Source organism: Hibiscus syriacus, unplaced genomic scaffold (assembly GCF_006381635.1).
Source record: "Hibiscus syriacus cultivar Baekdansim isolate YM2019G1 unplaced genomic scaffold, ASM638163v2 tig00110195_pilon, whole genome shotgun sequence".
Lineage (NCBI taxonomy): Eukaryota > Viridiplantae > Streptophyta > Magnoliopsida > Malvales > Malvaceae > Hibiscus > Hibiscus syriacus.
This window is the reverse complement of record NW_024062621.1, coordinates 973574-998121: the sequence shown is the minus strand read 5'-3', so window position 1 is coordinate 998121 and position 24548 is coordinate 973574. Positions and strand designations below refer to the sequence as shown.

General features: G+C 36.3%; 4 protein-coding genes and 3 pseudogenes across 4 annotated transcripts; 3 read left to right on the top strand and 4 right to left on the bottom strand.

Annotated features, from left to right (window-relative positions):
- Nucleotides 1-438: 438 nt before the first annotated feature.
- LOC120218222 (glucan endo-1,3-beta-glucosidase 12-like) lies at nucleotides 439-1458 on the bottom strand. Its single transcript, XM_039215191.1, has 3 exons — nucleotides 1244-1458; nucleotides 810-1201; nucleotides 439-587 (listed from the first exon to the last, which is right to left on the bottom strand). The coding sequence occupies exons 1-3, from the start codon at nucleotides 1447-1449 to the stop codon at nucleotides 553-555; spliced, it is 633 nt and encodes a 210-aa protein (XP_039071122.1). The 5' UTR covers nucleotides 1450-1458; the 3' UTR covers nucleotides 439-552.
- Nucleotides 1459-3105: 1647 nt separating this feature from the next.
- On the top strand, nucleotides 3106-8821 carry LOC120218218 (annotated as a pseudogene).
- A 151-nt stretch (nucleotides 8822-8972) lies between these two features.
- Nucleotides 8973-11005, top strand: LOC120218068 (annotated as a pseudogene).
- A 1338-nt stretch (nucleotides 11006-12343) lies between these two features.
- LOC120218067 (myosin-binding protein 3-like) lies at nucleotides 12344-14389 on the top strand. Its single transcript, XM_039215056.1, has 2 exons — nucleotides 12344-12543; nucleotides 13477-14389. The coding sequence occupies exon 2, from the start codon at nucleotides 13568-13570 to the stop codon at nucleotides 14387-14389; it is 822 nt and encodes a 273-aa protein (XP_039070987.1). The 5' UTR covers nucleotides 12344-12543; nucleotides 13477-13567.
- A 915-nt stretch (nucleotides 14390-15304) lies between these two features.
- Nucleotides 15305-17673, bottom strand: LOC120218217 (cytochrome P450 CYP749A22-like). The gene is made up of 5 exons (XM_039215186.1): nucleotides 17385-17673; nucleotides 17004-17227; nucleotides 16318-16550; nucleotides 15854-16232; nucleotides 15305-15777 (listed from the first exon to the last, which is right to left on the bottom strand). The coding sequence occupies exons 1-5, from the start codon at nucleotides 17656-17658 to the stop codon at nucleotides 15337-15339; spliced, it is 1551 nt and encodes a 516-aa protein (XP_039071117.1). The 5' UTR covers nucleotides 17659-17673; the 3' UTR covers nucleotides 15305-15336.
- Nucleotides 17674-19492: 1819 nt separating this feature from the next.
- Nucleotides 19493-20910, bottom strand: LOC120218066 (cytochrome P450 CYP749A22-like). Its single transcript, XM_039215055.1, has 3 exons — nucleotides 20597-20910; nucleotides 20190-20487; nucleotides 19493-19924 (listed from the first exon to the last, which is right to left on the bottom strand). Exons 1-3 carry the CDS (start codon nucleotides 20908-20910, stop codon nucleotides 19493-19495), a joined length of 1044 nt encoding a protein of 347 aa, XP_039070986.1.
- An 897-nt stretch (nucleotides 20911-21807) lies between these two features.
- Nucleotides 21808-23684, bottom strand: LOC120218065 (annotated as a pseudogene).
- Between the last annotated feature and the right edge of the window lie 864 nt (nucleotides 23685-24548).

Sequence of the window (24548 nt, the reverse complement as noted above, 5' to 3'; positions counted from 1 at the left end):
TTTGTTAGTCTTTCGCAGACCATTCGTGAGAAGTTCAGAAGTTGAGTAATGTATCTTCTTAACATCAATATTCAGATTCAGTCAATGTTTTACTGTACGTTTCGTTTGCTCTTAAACTTAATATTGAGAAAAATATTTTAAAATGTATAACTATTAGTAATTACATGAAAATTAAAATATAAATTTGAAATGGGTTCTTTTAGTTAGAATGGAAAAACTATTAAAAAAGTCATGTGAAATAAAACAACATAGGTTAGCATCTTATTGAAAAGGAATTGATTATTAATTTGAATAAAATAACTTCTTAATTATTTAAATAAATTATTATTATTATTATTTATACTCGAATAATAACTTTACTATAAATCAATTATTTTCTTGAAATTAAATTTTATTAAATACAATCAAAGAATAAAAAAGACTTAAATAGAAGAAATTAAAAAATCTTTGTAATCAAGCTTTACAAACTTTATGTTTAGCTCATGGTAATGTGAAGAAAAATCTAGAAATATTCAATCTTCTAACTATATGCCATGAGGAGCCTTTCACCAATCAATTGTGGTACTCAAATTGACATCCATCGTAGCCTGCTTAGCGCACACACACAAAAAAAGGATCATCGTTTTAATTTATTCTATAAAAATAATGAAAATTTGATTAGATTTATAAAAGTATGCGTTTTCAAATATATAAGAATAAAAATGATGAAATTATTGTAAAGAGATTAGAATTGAGAGAGTTGAGACTGTAAACAAGTATAATGATCTAAATTGCAAATTTAAAATTTGAATTCGAATCGAGAAACTCACTCGGATCAGCTGCGACAAGTATGGCAGTGCCCCCAAACTCACATGTACCACCATCAACCTTGGTCTTTTGCCAATAACTATTAAAAGCATAGGAAGCATGTGCGAACAAGCTATCGGGCTGAAAGCACGAGCCGCTAGGCTGAATCGAATCGCAATCCGCCCCGGCGACACAAGCATAGTTCATAGCTTCTTGAACAATCGGGTCAGGCACCGATGGCTTAGCCACACACCACAGTGCCGAATTCGGAGCCACGTACGGAGGTGGTGGAACCGTAGGTGGAGGGTACACTATGGGTGGCAAAAACACCAGTGGGCTTGTGTGTGACCCGAATGGAGATGGAATATAGGATGGTGGGCTTGAAATTGGCCCCGAAGAGCTCGTTGGTGTCGGGGTTGTTTGTGGTGGGCTTGGAGGCACCGATAATTCGGGCGGGCTTGGAACTGTTCCGGATGTGCTCGACGGAGGGGGGAAATAAGGAGGACGGTTTGAAGGGGGGAGAGAATCAAATGGTGGCAAAGAAAATGGTGGGCTTACACCATAAGGTTGAGTATTAGAATCATTGGTTGGTTGAACTATCACTAAACTCATAAGCTTACTCATCAGCTGCAATTTCTTTGAGTACTTTATGGCTATTCCCATTGATTTGCTTGCATCTGCACCGTAGCAAATTATAATTTAGGGTAAAGTACATTAATTGTCACTGAACTATGCTCAAATGATCGTTTTGATTATTAAACTTTCAAAAGTTATAAAATAATAATTAAATTTATCGAATCAAGATTCTCACCTAAAATACATCAAATGGCATTGAACTATTCTTAAATGGCCGTTTTGACTATTGAACTTTCCAAAGTTACATAATGATAATTAAATTTATCAAATTATTATAAAATGATCGTTAAATTTATCAGATTTTTACAATTATTATAGCGTCCAATAACTATTTTATAACAATTCGATAAATTTAATTATTGTTTTATAATTTGAAAGTCCAGTGATCAAAACGATAATTCGATCATAGTTCAGAAACCTTTGATGTACTTTCCCGTATAATTGAATATAATCTATTATAGGGTAGTGGCAAGGTACATTGGACTTCTTATGTAAGAATCATAATTCGAACCTTGAAAATGTAATTATTGTAAGGGAGGCGTCATGAATCCCGAACATGAATAGTAAAACGAACAGTAAAACGAACATGAAAGATAAAAAGAAAAACCTATAAGCTTACTGCAATGTATGAACAGAGTGAGTGCCATTGTTGAATACTGAAGGAACATGCAAACCTTGGTCCCCATAACTCAGTTTTCACGTTCAGCAATGCCAAGGTTGTTAAAATTCCAATGAAAGGGTAGAAGAATGATAAGAGAAGCATATAAAAAAGCAAGGGAAGAAGAGAGTTCTACAAGCTAAGGCCAATGAAAGGGGACAAGTGGCTTGCTTGTCCATTAAAGATTTTATTCTTCACCTTTTTTTCTTGGAAAAAGACCTTATCGATTAAAATTTAGTTCAATTAAATTTGTTAATACGAATCTATATGATTATACCATATGAAAATGATACGAATACGATTCAAATTTGGCATATGTGCTTGCCTTCACCTCTAAAAAAAATTCAAAGTTGAGATTTTTCGTTTGCCCTTTTTGTCTTGCTTGCTTTCAACTCAAAACTTTCTCTAGACTCATTAAACTATAACTGAGAGACTTAGCTTACCTAAAAAAAAAAAGGTATGTTAATAAGATAATTTCTCTTGTTTACCTAGTAGATTCAGAAGCTCACTGTTCAAAAAGAAAAGGGTGAAATATAAAAATGGTCCCCAATTATAGGATGATACTTTGTTGAGTCATCTGATTATTACAAGTTACAAAATGATCCTTCGACTATAAAATTTGTTTTGTTGAGTAACTCGACTATTAAGAGTTACAAAATGATCATCCGACTATTCATATGTTCCAAACTCGTTCTTTCTTATTAAAAATGATGAGATTCTAGGATCATATTTTATAATATCTCAGTCAGTAAGTTAATGTCCAACTCATATTATCATCAACTTTAAGGAAAAAGAATGAGTCTGGAACATATGAATAGTTGGATGACCATTTTGTAACTTTTAATAGTCGGGGAACTCAACAAAGCAACACCATATAATTAAGAGACTATTTTGTAATTTTTAATAGTTTAAGGACTCAAAAAATATCATCCTATAATTTAGGGATCATTTGTGTATTTTACCCAAAAAATAACGGAGCTCCGATATTTTTCTATTTATTTCTTAGAAAGCAAAGCAAAAATTGTCACTTTCTTTCTCAGTTGTCGCTTCTTCGTTGGGGTTAGTATCGGTATCGTCGACGATTCACTTTTACCGACAAAAGTATCCAATTTAACCCTCTTGTATTATTGGAGAATCCCAACAAAAGTTTGGGTTTTTTTATTTTGGGGGAAGAATAGTAATGGCGGCAGCAGCGGCAACGATGGTCAGCTCAGCTGGAGGCTTACTGGCGATGCTTAACGAAAGCAATCCTCAGCTGAAGTTACATGCTCTCTCTAATCTAGTTGAGTTCGTTGATCAGTTTTGGCCGGAGATCTCCACCAGCGTTCCAATTATGTAAGCTTGAGTTTGAGTTTTTTTTTTCATTTTTGTTTGATTTGGTGGTGGAACACTGAATGGAAGAACGTGAAGAAAAGTAATTTCGATGTTTTGTTCAGCTATTGTAGAGAAAGCTTAAGAATTTTGTTTGAATTCATTTAGATAAGTGCGTAAACTTAGAATTTTGGTATGCTTGGGTTGTTTCACTTGTTTGTGGAGATTTGGGAATGTTTCCAAATTTTGGTTTTCAAATTAGGTTTTATCTGCTAAAGGGTGAAACTTAAGATTCAGTAAAGTGTAGCAATTTTTCTGGGTGTGTGTTATTGGTTGCTTTAGTGAAGCAAAAGATTTATAATTTCCAGATTAGGAAGAATAAAAAGAAATTATCTGTTAGAGGAAAATATATTTTATTGTGCAATATGTGATGATTTTTTTTTCAAGTAGGAAGTCTAAAATTTTGATTGAATAAAAACAACGACTATGGTGACTTGTGAAATTTTCCTATAAATTAAGTTCTATTTAATGTATCTTTTCTGAACCGTGGAGGAACTAGGAAGGGAGAGAAGGGCGGGGTGTGTTTAGGTTTGCCTTCTTTCATCTGCCATACGCAAATCTAAATTTATTTAGCATGATTTATTCCTTGCTTACATAGTACCTAATTATGTGGCCTGTAATGAGAGTGATTCTAATGATTTCGGATGGAGTACTGATATACATACTTGTGTTTTTTAGAGAAAGTCTCTATGAAGATGAAGAATTTGGCCAGCATCAGAGACAACTTGCTGCTCTCCTTGTCTCAAAGGTCCTCTCTTGTCTCTCTCAGTTTGTATGTATATGCTTGTGCATGTTAGTGCAGTATTGTCAAGGCATGCACCTAGGTGTTGTGACTCGGCGGCTAGGTGCTTTTTCCAGTATGTGCTAAAAAAGTTAGCTTGATTGAAGTTCTCTTTAATTTATCTAATTTTAATGTTTTCATCAACTATCTTTACAAATAACGAAGGGAACAATATCCTATTATCAACTTCAGCTTTAACAATAGATATGGGATGAATTCTGTTGGTATTGTACATTTGTACCAGTATGGGTTTTAAAGGTAAAACGAAGTGGTACCGGTATCATACCATTATGGCTTTTGTACTGGTCCATACTAATCGTACCAGCCTGTATTGGATTCATCAGTTTGTATAGGTCAATACTAGTCGGTATCAATGCATACTTGGTATAAGATTGTCTTTTTTCTACATTTACTTACCATATCTATCTATACAGACTTATGTGAACTTAAAAATTTCATTGTCAGAGCAATGCTGCTGTTTGATTTGCTGGAACATTTATGTTATTTTGTTGACTTTTAGTTATTTGGGTTAAATTGCTCTTTCCACCAGGTCTTTTATTACTTGGGCGAACTCAATGATTCATTGTCTTATGCTCTTGGAGCTGGCCCCCTTTTTGATGTTTCTGAGGATTCTGATTATGTTCATACTCTCCTTGGTAAGAACTTTGTTTAATTTGATACATCTTGTGATCTTAATAACAGTTTAATTGATTGAAATCCATTAATATGTTGGTTATGATTTTATTTTGCTGCATGGAGGGTTAAGGAAAGCCTAAATATTTGCTTGTAGATTATATTATATTTCTTTTGTTTTGAATTTGCCATTCCAAGCAGTTAACTGGTTATGCTCTTAATTTCAGCCAAGGCAGTAGATGAGTATGCCAGCTTTCGGTCAAAGGCAGCTGAATCAAGTGATGAAGCAGCAAGGGTTGATACTAGGTTGGAGGAGATTGTGGAGAGAATGCTGGATAAGTATGTAAAGCTTGCTTTGTTACGATTGAGTGTTTTGGAGTTAGTCTAGCTATCTTACAGTTGTTGTTTTATTTAGGTGTATTACGGATAGAAAATACCAACAAGCGATGGGAATTGCAATTGAGTGCCGGAGACTGGATAAACTTGAGGAAGCAATAACAAGGAGTGAAAATGTTCATGCTACCTTAGCATATTGCACTAATATCTCTCATTCTTTTATATATCGAAGAGAATTCCGTCATGAGGTAAGGGAATTATTTTAGTAGTCCATAAAGTTCTGAAATGCAATCGCAACTAGATTTTGTAAAGAATTTTTTGTAATTCTGGTAATTATTTGGTTCTTTCAGGTGCTTAGGCTTCTTGTTAAACTGTACCAACAACTGTCCTCTCCTGATTATTTGAGCATTTCTCAGTGCCTAATGTTTTTGGATGAACCTGAAGGTGTTGCGAATTTATTGGAGAAACTTCTCCGTTCTGAAAATAAGGAGGATGCTCTTTTGGCTTTCCAGGTTGCATTTGATCTTGTGGAGAATGAGCAACAGGCTTTTCTCTTAAATGTACGAGATCACCTTTCTGCTTCAAAAACTCTACCTTCAGAACCAGTACAGACGGGATCCGCCGATCTTGCTGTTGCTGAAAATGAAAATTCTACTGCTCCAGAGGATGTTCAAATGACAGATGGTTCTTCTGCTATTACTACAAATGTGCATGAAGCAGATCCTAAAGAAGTTATATATGCTGAGAGGCTGACAAAAATCAAAGGAATTTTGTCTGGGGAGACCTCAATTAAGTTGACTCTACAATTCTTGTACAGTCATAACAAGTGAGACATCAATTTGTTTTGTATTACCCTTTGGTGGAATTAAATTCTTATTGTGTTTTCCCCCCGAAAACTGTTAACTGATTGTGATTTGTCATAGATCGGATCTTTTAATTTTGAAGACAATAAAGCAGTCTGTAGAAATGAGGAATAGTGTTTGCCACAGCGCTACAATCTATGCTAATGCGATAATGCATGCTGGGACAACTGTGGATACGTTCTTGAGGGACAATCTGGTAAAAAATTGTCTTGCTGTACCTTTATTCACTCTTTAGGCTAATTTCATATCGTGTCTGCTTACGGTTACGGTTATCATTAGGACTGGCTGAGTAGAGCTACAAATTGGGCTAAATTCAGTGCAACAGCTGGGCTTGGTGTTATACACAGAGGACATCTGCAGCAAGGGAGGGTCTTTAATGGCTCCATATCTGCCACAGGGAGGGGCTGGAGGTGGTGGAAGTCCATATTCCGAAGGTGGGGCACTTTATGCTTTGGGTCTTATTCATGCCAACCACGGTGAGGGCATTAAACAATTCCTTCGTGATAGCCTACGTAGCACTAATGTTGAGGTATATGATTTTCTTGGCCTATGATACGTGATCATCAATTTGTCCCCCCCCCCCATCTCTATGCCATTTGGGAGAGTTGAACTTGTCCAATTGGTGGAGAAAATAGCATTACCTTGGAGTCGATGTGAAATAAAACATTGGACAAATTTTATGTAGGTTATCCAACATGGTGCATGCTTAGGACTTGGTTTGGCGGCTCTAGGAACTGCTGATGAAGAAGTCTATGAAGACATCAGAAGTGTGCTTTATACTGACAGTGCCGTTGCTGGTGAAGCTGCTGGCATCAGTATAGGTTTGCTTATGGTTGGAACTGCTAGCGAGAAGGCAAGTGAGATGCTTGCTTATGCACATGAGACACAACATGAAAAAATTATCAGGTAAATTGGGTTTTACATAATCTTGATGTTGGACTTGGTTTATACCTTTTGTGGTCTTACTCTCTGCTGTTTCTGTATGGTTTCAGGGGTTTAGCATTAGGGATAGCTCTTACTGTTTATGGAAGGGAAGAAAAGCAGATACATTAATCGAGCAGATGACTCGGGATCAAGATCCTATAATACGATATGGTGGTATGTATGCCATAGCATTGGCCTATAGGGGAACAGCAAACAACAAGGCTATTCGCCAGCTGCTGCATTTTGCTGTATCAGATGCGAGTGATGATGTTAGGAGAACTGCTGTTTTGGCACTGGGTTTGTCCTTACTCAGAGCCAGAGCAGGTAGGTGCCATCTTTACTCAGCTGTGTGATTGTTGTTTGTTGCATCTTTTTCGTATTGTTCTAATTCTACTGCACCTTTGGGTCAGTCATTGGGCTATGAATTTCTGAAAATCTCACTGTTTTGTCTGATCTAAACTGCAGACTCCTCGAATTGTCTCCTTACTGTCCGAGTCTTACAACCCCCATGTTCGATATGGTGCAGCGCTTGCAGTGGGTATCTCATGTGCTGGCACTGGATTGAGTGAGGCTATATCATTGCTAGAACCCTTGATATCAGATGTTGTGGATTTTGTTCGTCAAGGTGCTCTCATTGCAATGGCTATGGTCATGATCCAGATCAATGAAGCCAGTGATTCCCGTGTCGGGACATTCAGGTATATGCTATAATCATATGGTCTTGTAGTTCCTTTCTTCTAATGTATGGCAATTCTAAAGATGTATTGCTTTATATCCCCTTTAATCTAGGCGTCAACTAGAAAAAATTGTACTCGATAAGCATGAAGACACAATGAGCAAGATGGGAGCAATCTTGGCCTCTGGGATCCTTGATGCTGGTGGAAGAAATGTAACCATAAGATTGCTTTCGAAGACGAAGCATGACAAAGTCACTGCGGTTGTTGGTCTTGCTGTTTTTAGCCAATTTTGGTATTGGTATCCCCTCATTTATTTTGGTAGCTTGGCATTCTCGCCCACAGCTTTTATTGGACTGAACTACGATCTGAAAGTTCCAATGTTCGAGTTTTTATCGCATGCAAAGCCTTCGCTTTTCGAGTATCCAAAACCAACTACTGTGCCCACCACTACGTCAGCCGTCAAACTTCCAACTGCTGTCCTGTCAACTTCAGCCAAGTTTAAAGCTAGGGCAAAGAAAGAAGCCGAACAAAAGGCAAATGTCGAGAAATCAGCCAGCGAGAAGGATGGGGAAGCTATGCAGGTAAGATTCAACATTTTTATAATGCATGTTGTTGTGTTTCTGATTCATGTTTTGGTTGATTCTTTCTATTGGATAGGTCGATAATCCCCCAGAGAAGAAAGCCAAGCCGGAGCCAGAGCCATCGTTTGAGATTTTAACCAACCCAGCTAGAGTGGTTCCTGCTCAGGAGAAGGTCATTAAGTTTCTAGAAGACAGCCGATATGCGCCTGTGAAGTTGGCACAACAATCCGGGTTCGTCCTCTGAGAGACCTACGCCCTGATGAACCAGAGACACTCTCCCTAACCGATGCACCTGCATCCGCAGCATCTCCCTCAGGTGGATCAGCAGCTGGTCAACAGAGTCCCTCTTCAGCTATGGCCATCGATGATGAACCTCAGCCCCCTCAGCCTTTCGAGTTCACATCTTGATTGTGCTCAGATTCGGGCCGACGATAGCTTTTAGAGATCTTTCCTATTTCATCCTTTGGTTTATGACTTTGCAATTTTAATAGAAGCGATTCCCATTGTTTACTCTATATATTATGTTAGGACTAGAGCACTGACCAATTGGGTGTGTCAACAAACAGTTTCAATCACTTGATCTATTGATTTTCTTCCTTTTTTTCATGTCTTAATTACTTAAAAACTTTTTTTCTTGTTTTTTAGATTTATTTATAAAATAAAAAAAATACCATCATCAAATTAAATACATATATATCTATGTTTAATCTTTCTTAGTAATTGATAATGCGTATATATTTCCTATAGACATAATTGTTCAAACTTGACTGTTAAAAAATATGTTTTCTTCTATAGTTGAGATCAGTTAATAAGTTTTATATTATTTTTTAAATAATCTTGAATGATTATAAGATAATATATATTAAAAAAAATTTAAATCATCGATAATAAATATATATTATGTAGATATAATTATTTGAATATAAAATCTTTAAAGAGAGTAGCATGCATATTTAGAAGGTCAAATTATGAATTAAGACTTTTAATTATAAATTTGCTATAGGCTTCACCTTAGACCCAAAAAGCCCAATAATAACCAAACCAAACCAAAGCTCACGTGAAAAGAAAAACAAAGTAACCATAAAACCTAACAAAGCTTAGCTAATCATCTTCTTCATTTCCCACTAAAGGGAGCACAGCGGCTGGCCAAACCTAAGCCATCAAGTAGAGAAGAGAAAAAAAAAGAAAAGATGGTTCAGGGTCAGGAATTTGTGCCAAAAGAGTTGTAGTGGATGCAAGGCATCACATGCTGGGAAGATTGGCTTCCATATTAGCCAAGGAGCTGTTGAATGGTCAAAGAGTAGTGGTGGTTAGATGCGAGGAGATTTGCATGTCGGGTGGATTAGTAAGGCAGAAAATGAAGTACATGAGGTTTCTGAGGAAGCGTATGAACACTAAGCCTTCTCATGGTCCCATCCACTTTCGTGCTCCTGCTAAGATCCTATGGCGTACCATTCGTGGGTATGTGTTTTTTTAGTATTTTTCAAGTTCTTTTTTTGTATTGTGAGTGGAAAATGGGAATTTATGGTTGATCATTTGGCTGTTTATTTGAAGTTCTATGATTTGGGTATTGGAATCAAAACTGGATAGAAATATGTGTTATTTATTGTTGGTTATTGGGGAAACAATGGCAAAGAATAGAAGCAAAATAATATGCTGTGCTTGAGTTGAGGTTATTATTGCTGATTTTAGAGAAAACTATTAGCTGGAGCTCTATGAATCTTGTGGTTCAAAGGCAATGTATTTGGCTTTAGTATATGTGAAGTGTATAACTCTGCTTCATTTTGAATTTTGTTGTATTTGATATTTGCTTTGATTGCAGAATGATTCCTCACAAGACTAAGCGCGGGGCTGCAGCTCTTGCTCGTTTGAAGGCTTACGAGGGGATTCCAGCACCTTATGATAAGACGAAGAGAATGGTTATCCCTGATGCTCTCAAGTGAGTTTTGTTTGCAGTAGTTGATTTTTTTTTCATGGAATTTAGAATTTGGTTTACTTGCTTTGGTGGCTAGTTAGTGATGTTCGACGGTTATGTCTTTTTTTCTTCTTCTTCTTTTTCCTGGAATCAGGGTTTTGAGGCTTCAGAAAGGACACAAGTACTGCTTATTGGAAAACTCTCATCTGAGGTGGATGGAACCACTATGACACTATCAAGGTGAAGATTGGTTATCCTGCTAAAATGCTTTATCTCGGAACATTTTATATAAATTTCTGACATGTGTAAAAGCTTATCTCTAATATGCGTGAATCCCTTGAATATTAATGTTGGCTTCTTGGTTAAAGTTCATCCTTAATTTGGTCATTCCATCTTATGATGTGCCTAAAAGCTTATCGCCGGAGCACTTTAATCTGTGTTGTGTGTATCTCCAAGAAAGTTATCATAGAGAAGAAGTTGCTTGGGCTCTCTCTCGTATGAATGTCCAGCAATGCTCAAACATGTGATAGAAGGGCATTGTTGAACGTTTTTTGGAGATTTGTTTCCCCTTATATGTTCTATCATTGAATTTATGTGCTTGGATGAAGTAGCCTTAATTTCTGGGATTTTTTAACACTTTTTCATCATCTTACTATGAAACAACTACGACAACCTGTTGAGTTTGTGCTGCCTTGTTTCCAGGAGCTTGAGAGGAAGAGAAAGGAGAGAGCACAAGTGGGACGAGAGAAGGAAGCAACTCGGTAAACTTCGCGTTAAAGCTGAGAAGGTTGCGGAGGAGAAGCTTGGTGCCCAGTTGGAAGTCATTGCTCCTATCAAGTATTGATCAGTCAGTTCTAATGAAACAATTCCATTTTGACAGTGTCCTTTTGAATGGCTTTCAATCTTTTGAATCAATCTCTTCAACTAGATGTTTTGTTGTATGCTTACAATATGTTTTGTTAAAAAATTTGAGGGTTTCTTGGATTTTTTTATTTTAGATTTTCTTCTAGTTTTTCGAATTTAATATATTATGTCACGAGAATGGGCTAATTAGATATAACTTCAAAGACCAAAATACATTATTATGACATTAATCATATTAAAAATAATCAACATTGCATAAACTTTAAAGAGATTTTATATACCACGTAACATCGTATCATACAAATATATAAATTTATCAAAATTTATATAATATTCAATATTAATTTTCTTAAAATCAGAGTTGAGTGACGTGCGTAAATTTAGTTAGTCATATCGATATCAAATCTAAATTTGAGGAAAAAGATAGGCGAAAATAACAGTCAAAAGATCGAAAAATGTGTCAAAAGCAGAGAAAATTGATCGACTGAAAATGTGTCAAAAAACATAGAAAAAAACGTCATGTGATTGAAAATCTTGAGTTTTAAAGTTAATGCATGTTCTCAGATTGCATTTCTAGTAATTATAGTTTTCATGTTGTCTGCAAATTTGGTTTTGGTTCTAAATAACTGGTGTTAGGATGTTTGATAAGCTGAGTTGAAGTGATTAAAGGAGCGTTCTTTGCCTTGTTTTAGTATGAAGAAGATATGTTGTTTCCATGTTCTTCATATCAGCTTTAAGCATACAAGCTTGCTTCCCCTTGAATCAAATCGATCCGAACCTTTAAAATTCAATTCGAATATAAATCAATAGTAAATACTATTTGATTCAATTATCAAACATGTTGAGTGGTCAAATCAAAAATAGAAATTTCCACAAAAGAAGCCATCTTTATCTCCTATTCTTCCTCCAACCTTAAACTGACATAAAAGAATCAAACTTTGTCGAGTTTTTTTTCCCCAGTCTCCGATGACCGAGTTAATCAGAACCAACACGGGGTGAGTTACCTAGATTGCAACTTTTTTTCAATGGCATGCAATGAGATGAATTCATGGACATTCGCTGGTCTTGTGGGTGCTTTCCTTGATCTATCCATAGCTTATTTATTTCTTTGTGGATCAACCCTGGTTTATTTGGCTTCAAAATTTCTGGGTTTATTTGGTCTGTCGTTGCCTGTTAATGGACTATTTGGTTACCTGGAAAAGAAAAAATGTATCCAAGCCATGCTAGTTCATAACCCATCTCTTAAAATCTCACCTGTTCAATATTCCATCATGAAAAAGCTTCCCTTTTATGAAGAAGAAGAAGAAGATGATTATTGGAAGAATGGGAATAAAGGAAGCTTTGGTTCGATTCATAAGTGGAGGGGGAGGCATAGGCGGAGTAAGAGAAATGCCGGCGCCGGTCATAGTGGAAATGTTTTATCTTCTGCAACACCAACTGCTTTGAATTCTTCTGCTACTTTCAGTAAGCTCGCCAATGATGTTACCGAAGACAGCATGGCTTCGGTTAATTCCGAAGGTGAAAGGTTATCTTTTTAGGGTAAATTATACTACTAAGTATCATTGAACTTTAAGTGTATCGTTGATTTTTAAACTTTTAATTTCGTTAATTATGATGTTAAATTTTAGTTTAAGCTTAATTATGTCACTAGACTGTTAAAATCCAAATGGTGTGACGACGGAGACAAAACGACATTGTTTTGGTGCAAGAATTGATGTCTAAAATAATCATTTTAGGCACTAAAGTCATAGAGTATATCGATTTTGTCAATAAACTTTTAAATAATTTTATTTTTAGCACTGTATTGTTTCGATTGTCAATTATAGTCAATCATTGCTCGTCACTGTTGTTTTTTTACGGCAATATCAATATTAAACTGTTGGCATTTCACTCACCTTTCTTCTCATATGATTAGTTTTTCACAAAACACACTCAAATCGACGAAAATTCATATTCAAAATTGATTTTGAGTGTTTCGTGGAAAGTAATCATATAAAAAGAAAAATGAGTGAAATGTGGACATTTTGGTATCGATCTTGTCATAAAAGATGATTGGTGTTTTACAGCCAAAAAAGTGCAATGCCAAAATAAAGTTATTCAAAAGTTTAGTGATAAAATCGATACACCTCTAAATTTTATGCCTAAAATGACATCATTTTAAGCATCAATAATCGCCGCCAAAATGATGTCGTTTTATCAACATTATCACAATGACAACAAGATTTTTCAACGGCATTGCACCGTTAAAATTTAATGACCGAATGACATAATTATTGTTAAAATCAAAATTCGGTATCATAATTTTAGAAATTAAAAGTTAAGTGATATAAACGATAAACAATCTAAAGTTCTGTGATATTTGATGTAGTTCATCTATCTTTTTATTACGTTGAAATTTCATTTTATTATGCTCATGCCACATCTAATGTGTTAATAATTCTGTGATTTTAGATGGCAGGGGAACTGCAAAAGAGATAGAATTGTCTAAGCAAGGTTTTGAGGCTTTACAAATGGATTACGACTCTTTTGCTGAGATAAATCGATGGATGGAAACGAATTAGCGATGGCGATCAAGCGATCGGCATCGAATCAGGATTTCAATGGCAGTGACAAAAACACACTCAGAGTCTTAGGACAAGCTCTAGATGAGGAGCATGCTACCTGTGCTGCTCTGTACATTGAGCTCGAGAAAGAAAGAAGTGCTGCTGCCTCTGCTGCAGATGAGGCTATGGCAATGATACTACGCCTTCAAGAAGAGAAGGCAGCGATCGAGATGGAAGCTAAGCAATACCGGAGGACGATCGAGGCAAAATCTGCATACGATGCTGAAGAAATGAACATTCTTAAAGAGATAATGATAAGAAGAGAAAGGGAAAAGTATTTCTTGGAGAAGGAAGTTGAAGCTTGCATGCAAATGTTTTACAGGAAAGAGCAATTGGAGGCCGAGGCTGATACATACGACATCACGGTCATGCACGAACGAGGGACCTCAAGCGAGGAGCAGGGTCCACTGCCGGTTCAGCAGTTCAATCTACAGATTGCCGAGTTAGACGGAGCTGCTGGCTTTTTAAGTTCTAGTATTGAAAAAAATGAAGCAAATATATTTCGAAGTGATGATGAGAATCTTAATCATCAAGAAAGACATGTTGATGAGAAAACGATTAATGGTACGGGAGTAGAAGAGAAGCGATGCGGTGATGCCGATCCAGACAAACAGTTGACACCGAAGACCACTGAGCCAAATATAATTTTCCCTTGCAACAATGAAACATGGAGAAGAGTGGAGAAGATTTACATGGCTCAGATTCTGGTTTCGATTGTCGTGTTATCGATGTTCATGTCATTAGTGGGGCATCGAACGTGAATAGTAAACAAGGTGAGAAGAGAATCGAGAAGAAGGCTATAGGTGTTACCTCAAATGAGTCTAAAACAAGCAATAATCAAACCTATATCGAGCCTTGCATGAAAAGAAACAGTTTAGACAGATCTGAAGGGTTACCACCACTTGGTCCTTCACAACCCAAATCTATGCATAGAAAATCCAGGTCGGCATTCGATTACGAAAGGTCAAAAATCGACAACGAAGTCGGGTGGCTCAGAGAAAGGCTGAAGATAGTACAGCTAGGAAAAGAGAAGCTTAACTTCCCTGCAGGGCACAGGGAAAATGAACAAGTGGAGTTACAAATATTGGAAGATATTGTGAGTCAGCTTCGCGAGATACGTCAATTAACGGAACCGGGGAAGGCTCTGCGACAGGCATATTTGCCCCCTCTATCCTCTAAGGTACTCTATTACTCTCTGCATGATCAAATCTATAACATTGCTCTGGGACCATGTCCTTATTTTAATTCAAAATGTTGATTTCTTGAAGATATGAAATCCTTTTTTCCTAGTACCGAATTAATGTATCGCATTTAAAGACGCTTTATGTTCGTAGACGTAAAGATCTTCTTCAGGAGGGTTAGAAGCATTTAAAAGACCAAATGGGACCTTTGAATGTTGATAAAGGAGATGAGCTAGATAATCTGGTTTGTGGGTTCAATTTCAGACCAGCTGATTCGAAGGTTTCGATTAAATGTTCCATCGATCGCAATAGTAAGCTGTCTGCAAAATCTTTTATTTGTTAGGCAAGATTTTGATGACTTTGTAACCCTGCAGGTTCCAGACAGATATGAGTTTATGTTGACGATATAATGTAATTAATTACTGGTTGGCAGATAAATTTTATAGAATAATGGTTCTATGTCATCTCTTGAAGATGAATGCATGAACCAACTGGGTTAAGTCCTGGATTCATAGCAGCTATGTACATTAAGCATCGTTATGAACTGACTCGAGTATTATTTGAATCCCGTGTCGGGGTTGAACGGCGATAACCGATACCGGTGAGTGGACATAGGCAGGGGAGAGGGTGAAGGCATAGCGTTGTAGAATCATGGAGAGAGCAATCTTCGTTTCCGTGGTTGCGAATGTCATCCCGACACAAGATCGGGGTCCGAATCCGAAAGGCAAAAATGCAGCCCCATTGTTTTCAGTAGCTTTCGCAATCCCTTCTGCAAATCTCTCTGGTTTAAAAAGATGAACATCGTCTCCCCATAGTTGAGGGTCACGGTGAACCGCAATATTTAGAGCCAGAAGATCTATATCGGCAGGCAATACTAGCTTTCCCAACTGAACTTCTCTTCCAACTTTTCTCATCAGGCCAGTTGCTGGACCATACAATCTTAGAGTTTCATTAATGATCATGCTCATCTGTGGGCAGAACAGGAACATATCAGATTACATCAGATAATTTAAAGTACATCAAATGATTGGACAGTTTGCTTACAATTTTGAGCTTGGCGATGCCTTTGGTATGCGGATTCCGGTTTCCGAATACGTCGATCACCTCTCTTCTAGCTTTCTCCTGCCAATATCCATGGATTGCTAAAAGAAAAACTGTCCACGCAAGTAAGGAATTAACAGTATCTTGTCCAGCCAAGTAGAACGTTTTGCACTCATCAACCAAATCTTCCATTGAAATCCTGTTTTCCTCGTCCGAATCACGGTAGGCATTTACAAGTAATCCCAGAAAATCGTATCCGAATCCATCAGCTTCTCCATTCACAACTCCGTCTTCTCTTTTCCTAACAACCTTCATCACAATATCTTGTATTTCTTCTGCTAGTTTTTCCGATTCTATCAAATCAGCAGGTTTCCATAACTTGCTACACAAGCAAACCAATGTCACCCAAAATTAGCATTCAGAAACTAGTTTAAATCAAGGGAAAAGTCAGCTTAGAGGGAACATACTTGATTAAAGGGATTCTGGTCTTGAAAATATTTCGAGTCATGATTATCGACAACTCTTCCAACATGGCGAAAATCTTCTCCCCTTCCAAGTAACTGCTACCAAAAGCTGTTCTAGATATCACTTCTGAAGTCAATAATTTGAATTCTTGAAACACTTCGATCTCTTTTCCTTCTTGGCCTTTCCACTTTTCTAGCATTGTTTCAACGCTGGCAATTACTGACGGAGTCATGTTCTGCCCACATGGTCGTCCAAGTTGTAAAAGGTTTAGCCAGAATTCCAGAAATAGTATGATTCTTGAGTAGGAATGGCCATTTCACCCTGACCTTATGGTTTTGACCCGAACCGACTCAATTAGATCGGTTTTTTATTCTAAAAATTTAACTTCGGGTTGATATTTTCAAGGGTGGGATCAGGTTTAGGTCTAACGTAAAAAAATCTGATCCGTTCAACCCAACACAATAATATAATTATCCCTCCTATTATTTAGAAATGATTGTAATAATATCATTTTCATTCTTTTCGATTAGATCCTTATTTTATCTAATAAAAGTCGAGTCAGATTTGGGATAGAATGAAACCATCTTTTCAAGTGGACTAAAAATTCAACCCCACCCATGAACGTCTGTATTGTATTCCTAAGAGTCCACTAGAATAGCAATAGAGATTTAGTCAATAAAGGGCTCACCTTCAAGCTCTCCCCATGAAAACCATGATTCGCTAACCTTCGTTGTTTCTCCCACTTTTCGCCCTCGATAAACACAAGACCGTTCCCTATCAGCTTCCTTAGATAAGCATTAGGCTTCCTTTTCGGAAAGTTCTTTTCACTGTTTTTAAGAACTTCTTTGATTAGTTCTGGATCTGAAATCACAAGTTCAGCTCGGACACCGTCCCAAGCAAGATAATTCTTCCCTAATCACACACACACAAAAAAACAAAAGGGTATCCATCTTTTCTTAGAACCAAGTTACGGGATAAGGTATTAGATTTCTTAAATAGGGTTAGGAGTTCAAATTTTGACGTTATGAATAGAACAAATTAGATCGGAAAAAACATGCATAGATCTTACCATATTTGTTCATCCAGGAGTATAGATGTGGCTGCAGTTTGGGAAATATATTATGAGTCAAATCCAGAGGTTTGCTCATTGCTGATTGTCTCATTTTGGCAACTTCTTTGTTGTTTCCATGGATGAATCTGTAGGGAGGTCCTTTGATTCCCTGTGAATTCAGCTTGTACTGTATACGGAGAGGTATCCACAAGTAATCATAAAGGAACTTTATCAAAGCTACGAGGAAGAAACAACACGAGATAGCAGTTACAAGCTCTATCATGGGACTCATTTTTCTCTCTCGACAATGAATTCAAATGCTCCTTTACTATATTACAAGTCGGACATATTACCATCTAGCCAGACCCAAACGTGTGCAACGAAGTTTTACTCGGTGACCTTACAGGTGTGGGTACGTGTAGAGTGATTATGAGATGCTTGATTTGATTGACTTATGGACTGATTATTGTAATATTTTCTTTCTTTTTGCTAAATCAAACAATTTATTAATAAAAGCACCCAAGTTTGACTAGAAACAAGGCTTGCAACACATCCTCACCTAACGAATAAAATACTTCCTCTTTATTGGGATAGAGTAATGATTCAACTATGAAAAAAAAACAAATTGTTTAATTTTAAAATAAATAATTTCTTTAAAGTTGAAAAATCCGTAAAATTTAAAGAAAATTATGATTTAATTTTACTAATTATAAAATTGAAAAGTCTTAAAGAGTAATTAAACCCAAAAGTTTAAAAGTTAAAATTTCATTTTAAAACTAAAAAGATCTTAAAATATAAATAAACCAGCAAAATTTGAGAAAAATAATGAGTTTCATTTAAATTTTGTACATTTTTTCATTGAATTCAATAAACATAATCTTCGGTCATTTTCGTTTTTATTTAAATAAAATTTGATTACTGAAGATTAAGTTGTTAGTCCTTTAACGGATTGTTAATGTGACACAATGAATATATAAAATTAAAAATGGTAAACTATACAAATGATAACTAATGTTTGGCTAAGTTTTTTTTTTCCTACTAAAGATTCAAAAGTAACAATTTTATCATTTTAATCAATAAAAACGAAAGTGACCAAATATTATGTTTTTAAAATTCAATAAGGAAAAGTATACAAAACTTAAACGAAAGTGATCAATCACGTATTTTACCCTAACGCTTATACAAATAATTATTTTAGTTCTTATTCTTTTTTAAAATATTTTAATTCGGAGTGTTTCAAATTTTAGTTAAAATAACACTTATTGAATGAAAATTATTAACTAACTAACGATTAACACATGTTATTGATATAACATTTTCACATATGATTCAATGATGACGTGACATATATTACATTATTATTTTAAATGATGTGACACATATCATATCATTACTCTGGTGATAATAGTACATGCTACATCAACAATAAACATATATGAAAATGATAAGTCAATAATATGTGTTGACTAACAAAAGTTATTTTAATTAAAAATAAAATTAATAAGCCTAAATTTTCCCCCAAAAAAAATCAAATAATCATCTGGGCAATCGTTAAGAGTTAATTTTGTCATTATATTTTTTTTCTGAAACCCTAAATATTTGATCTATTTCTCTCTTGACATCATACGCGCCGCTCGTCATCAGCCTCACTTTGCCGCCTTGAGGTCACCGAGGCTAGAGGTATAATCTTTAACCATTAACACCTAAATTTCTGAAATTTTAAGAAATTAGGAACAATATTATTATTATTACTACCACTATAGAAACGTGTTTAAATAATAAGAACCTTCGTGTTCGGATCTATTTTAATTCTCAGATTAAATAATTTAATTTAGATAATCGAATTCAGATTAAATTTATCAGGTCTAGCCGACAATACTGACAAACTCGGTTGTTATTTACTTTTGGTAATTCGATGGAATTTTATTCAAATTAACGATAAGCATAGTACACCAACAACAACAACGTTCCACAAGTAAACTATATCTATCTACTTCTTTCTTTGCTAAAAGTGTCAGCACATTTATTATACCGCCTTGAAAATTCGATGATCCTGACATTATCCGAACCCTGCAATATGTTGAGAATTCAAGCTAGTTCTTATCTGCCGTGTACTTCAAGCCTCGTTAATGAAGCTCAATTCGATTATTATTTGAATTCCATGTTGTGGTTGGAGCGCGATAACGGACATCGGTGAGTGGACAAAGGCAGGGGAGAGGGTGAAGGCGTACTGTTGTAGAATCATGGAGAGAGCAATCTTCGTTTCCGTGGTTGCGAAGGCCATACCGACACAAGATCGGTCCCAATCCGAAGGGGGAAAATGCACCGGTGTTGTGTTTGGTAGCCTTCACAATGCCTTCTGCAAATCTCTCTGGTTTAAAGAGATGCATGTCGTCTCCCCATAGTTGAGGGTCATGGTGAACTGCGATATTTAGAGGCAGAAGATCGATATTAGCCGGGAAGACTAGCTTTCCCAACTGAACTTCTGTTCCAACTTTTCTCAGGATGCCATTTGCTGGACCGTACAATCTTAGAGTTTCATTAATGATCATGGTCATCTGGTGGCAAAATAGGAATATAGTAGGATACATCACATAATTTCATGTACTCATGGCTGCATGCACCAAAGATTTATTCTATTGCAGACGTGATGGATGTTATTCAATAACGACTGTAATATTGTGTTGAAACCGGAAAATAACGACTGTAACACCGTGTTGCTTTCATTCTTCGAATTCGAAATGGTTAGAAAGTTTGCTTACAGTTTTGAGCTTGGTGATGCCTTCCAGTATGTGGATTCCGGTTACCTAATAGGTCGATCACCTCTCTTCTAGCTTTCTCCTGCCAATCTCCATGGATTGCTAAAAGAAAGACTGTAACAGTATCTTGTCCACCAAGGTAGAATGTTTTGCACTCAGCAACCAACTCTTGCAATGAAATACTGTTTTTCTCGTCCGAATCATTATAGGCATTTACGAGTAGTCCTAGAAAATCATTGCTGAAGCTATCGGAGTCTCCATTAACAACTGTCTTCTCTTTCTTAACAATCTTCAACACACAATCTTGTATTTCTTTTCCAAGTGCTTCTGACTCTAGCAAATCTGCAGGTTTCCATAACTTGCTGCAAAAGCAAACCAAGGTTAGCTATGTATACGTCAAAAACGAGATCAACATACTAGATTTTTTGTACGCAAAAAACTCCGGGATGAATTAAATTAGAGGGAACATACTTGATGAAAGGAATTCTGGTCTTGAAAATATTTCGGATCATAATTATTGACAACTTGTCCAACAAGGCGAAAATTTTCTCCCCTTCCAAGTGACTGCTACCAAAAGCTGTTCTCGATATCACTTCCGAAGTCAATAACTTGAATTCTCGAGACACTTCGATCTCTTTTCCTTCTTGGCCTTTCCACTTTCCTAGCATTGTTTCAAAGCTAGCAATGACTGCAGGAGTCATGTTCTGCACAAACAGTTTCTTGTATGAACACAAACCCATTCCCAAAGAGCTTGCTTTGGAAAAAAGTAGGCTTCCTTTTCCCATTTTTCAGTATTTTTAATAACTTATCTCATTAATTCGGGATCTGAAATACAAGTTCAGGTCAAACACCGTCCCAACAAAGATAGTTCTTCCCTAATCACATAAAAAACAGAAGGGTCCGCCTTTACTTGAGCAACAAGTTAGAAATTATAGTGAAAACATGCACTGCTGACAGGACACGGGATCCAGGAGTACATATGAGGCTGCACTTTGGGAAATAGATCATGAGTCAATCTCAGAGGTTTGCTTAATGCTTCTCGTCTCATTTCGGCGACTTCTTTTTTGTTTCCATGGATGAATCTGTAAGGAGGTCCTTTGATTCCCAGTGAATTCAGCATATGCTGTATGCGGAGAGGTATCCACAGATAATCATAAAGGAACTTGATTAAAGCTACGAGGAAGAACGAACACGGGACAAGAATTACAAGCTCCATCAAGGCACTCTTTCTCTTAACAATGGATTCAGATTAGTATTTGGATTATGATTTCATGAGGAGTATCGATGCTCGATTATAAACCCGAAAACATCACTGGCTATTAAGCCTAACATATTGAATATTATCCTTCACGTGTCTTAACTTTTTCTATTAAAGTAAACGAAATTTGTCAAATGTTTTACTTTTCATATTACATGTAGAATGTTTTTATCTAGAGTGATAACGAGTTTTCTTTTCATATTACGTAAGTTGCCATAAATGTATGTGTGTTTATGTATGTATGTTTCCGTTGTTGCAATCACTGGGAAAAAGGATAGAGGAGAAAAAAGTCGTAGAAATCCCAACTATCCCAAAAATGGCACCTGAAAGTCGCCTATCGGAAATTGCAACCGGAACCGATTAATTCTTTTATTTATTTCATGTTTTATCAACAATACAAGAGACATACATTCCTAAACCTCAAGTCATTAGCTGCCCGGTACTTTAATCATCGTTATGCAGCGACTTGAGTATTATTTGAATTCCGTGTTGCGGTAGAAGGGTGATCATAGGCATTGGTGAATGGACATATGCAGAGGAAAGGGTTACGGTGTAGCGTTGTAGAATCATCGAGAGAGCAATCTTTGTTTCCATGGTTGCGAAGGTCATCCCACACAAGACCGAGGTCCCAATCCAAACGGACTGAAGGCAACAGCATTGTAATTAGTAGCTTTGGCAATCCCTTCTGCAAATCTCTCCGGTTTAAACAGATGAACATCATCTCCCCACAAATGAGGGTCATGGTGAAGTGCAATATTTGGAAACAGAACATTTATATTAGTAGGCAAGACTAGCTTTCCTAACCGAACTTCTCTTCCAACTCGTCGTACTAAGCCATTCGGTAGACCATACAATCTTAGAGTTTCGTTAATGATCATGGTCATCTGTTTGCAGAACATAAACAAGTGAGACATGGTAGCATACACTAATTTTAAGTGGTATATTCGAATCGTTTTCTTACTATTTTAAGTTTGGTGATGCCTTCGGGATGCGGATTTTGGTTGCCAAATATGTCAATAACCTCTCTTCTTTCTTTTTCTTGCCAATCTTTATGTATTGCTAAAAGCAAGACTGTCCAAGCGAGCAAAGAGTTAACAGTTTCTTGTCCAGCAAAGTAGAATGTTTTGCACTCATCTACCAAGTCTTCCATCGAAAGGTTGTTTCCCTCGTCCGAATCATGGTACGCATTTATGAGTAATCCGAGAAAATTGTTGCCAAAGCTGTCGGCTTCTCCATTCACCACTTTGTCTTCTCTGTTCTTAACAATCTTCATCACACAATCTTGTATTTGTTTTGCAAGTTTTTCAGACTCCAACCAATCAGCAGATTTCCAAAACTTGCTGTAAAAGCAAACTAAGATCAGTTACATATACAGGAGAAAAGGCCTGAGTATAGGTAAAACTTAATTGGGAACATACTTGACGAAAGGAATGCTAGTCTTGAAATATTTCGACCGGCGATCATCGACAACTCGTTCAACATGGCGAAAATCTTCTCCCCTTCCAAGTAACTGCTACCGAAAGCTGTTCTCGATATCACTTCGGAAGTCAATAATCTAAATTCTTGGAACACTTCAATCTCTTTTCCTACTTGGCCTTTCCACTTTTCTAGCATTGTTTCAACGCTAGCAATGACTGCTGGAGTCATGTTCTGCACAAACAATCCTCCAACATGTAAGCAACAACATAAGATTTAGCCTACATCATATACTTTGAGGCTTTACCTTTAAGCTTTCTCCATGAAACGTGTAATTCGACAACTTCCTCTGCTTCACCCATTTTCCCCTTCCATAAACACAAGACCTTCCCCAGCCTGTGAACGAAAATCGGTGGCTTCACTTTCGGGAAAGCTTTTTCGCTATTTCGCATAACCTCTTTGACTAGTTCGGGTTCTGAAATCACCAGTTCAGCTTGAATACCTTTCCAAGAAAGATAATTCTTCCCTAATCATGTAAACAAACAAAAGGGTCAATCTTTTCTCAGTAAAAAGTAGAAATTACAGTGAAAAACTTGCATCAAACTTACCATATTGGTTGATCCAAGAGTACATTTGTGGCTGCACTTTGGGAAATATATCATGGCTCAACCCCATAGGTTTGCTCATTGCTTCCATCCTCATTTTGGTAACTTCTTTGTCGTTTCCATGGATGAATTTGTAAGGAGGACCTTTGATTCCCTGTGAATTCAGTATGTGCTGTATACGGAGAGGCCTCCACAAGTAATCATGAAGGAACTTCAGTAAAGCAATGAAGAAGAAAGAACAAGGGACAAGAATTACAAGCTCCATCAATAACGCACTCATTTTTCTTCTCTCAACACTGAATCCAGATCATTTAGCATTTGTATTGTGATTTCCTCAGCAAATATGGTGATTTAATGTAAGATTACTGGGTTTTTTTAATCATTTATAATAATTATCATAATTTATTCAGACGGTATTATTCCACAATGACAATTAACGATAACTATGTAATATCTTTTTCCAATTGCGGATTATAAACGACAAATAGAGTGTTTGGTATCTTTATGTTTGGGAACTATGTGCAAAGAGGAATATTAATAATAAATTTTTTGGCATCCAAAAGAAATTATACCATCTTTATAACATGGTATGAGTTTGCGGTAGAACAGTAATCAAACTGATATAAATTAGATTAACATAAAATTTGTCACGTCAAACTATCAATAATAATAAATTAAATGTTAGATACGTAAGCGTACTTAAATCTATGGTTGGATGTCGCCTAGAAGACTGAAAGAGAAGGAGAGAAATACAACTTGTTTTAATACATTTGGCCAAGATTCCAGTTGTTCATACTAGAACTAAACATGTGGAGGTGAATTACCGTTCTATTAGAAATTAAGCTGGAACATGTTAAGACAAAAGACCAAATGACAAATCTATTCATAAAAGACTTGGACGGCAACAAGTTCGAAAGCTTTTGTCGTCAGCTTCGCTACAAACAAAATAGAAGTTTGTGTTGAGGAGTGTTAGCATATCAGCATAAGCTCATGGTTTAGTTTATTGCACAATCTAGTTATATAAATTATTAAATTTTTCCTTTTAAGTGAAATACAAAGAATCCACATTGATCGGAACAAGGAACAAGCGGGCATTTTAATATATAAGTGATTTGATTGGACTATGATTATAGGTTTCTTTAGC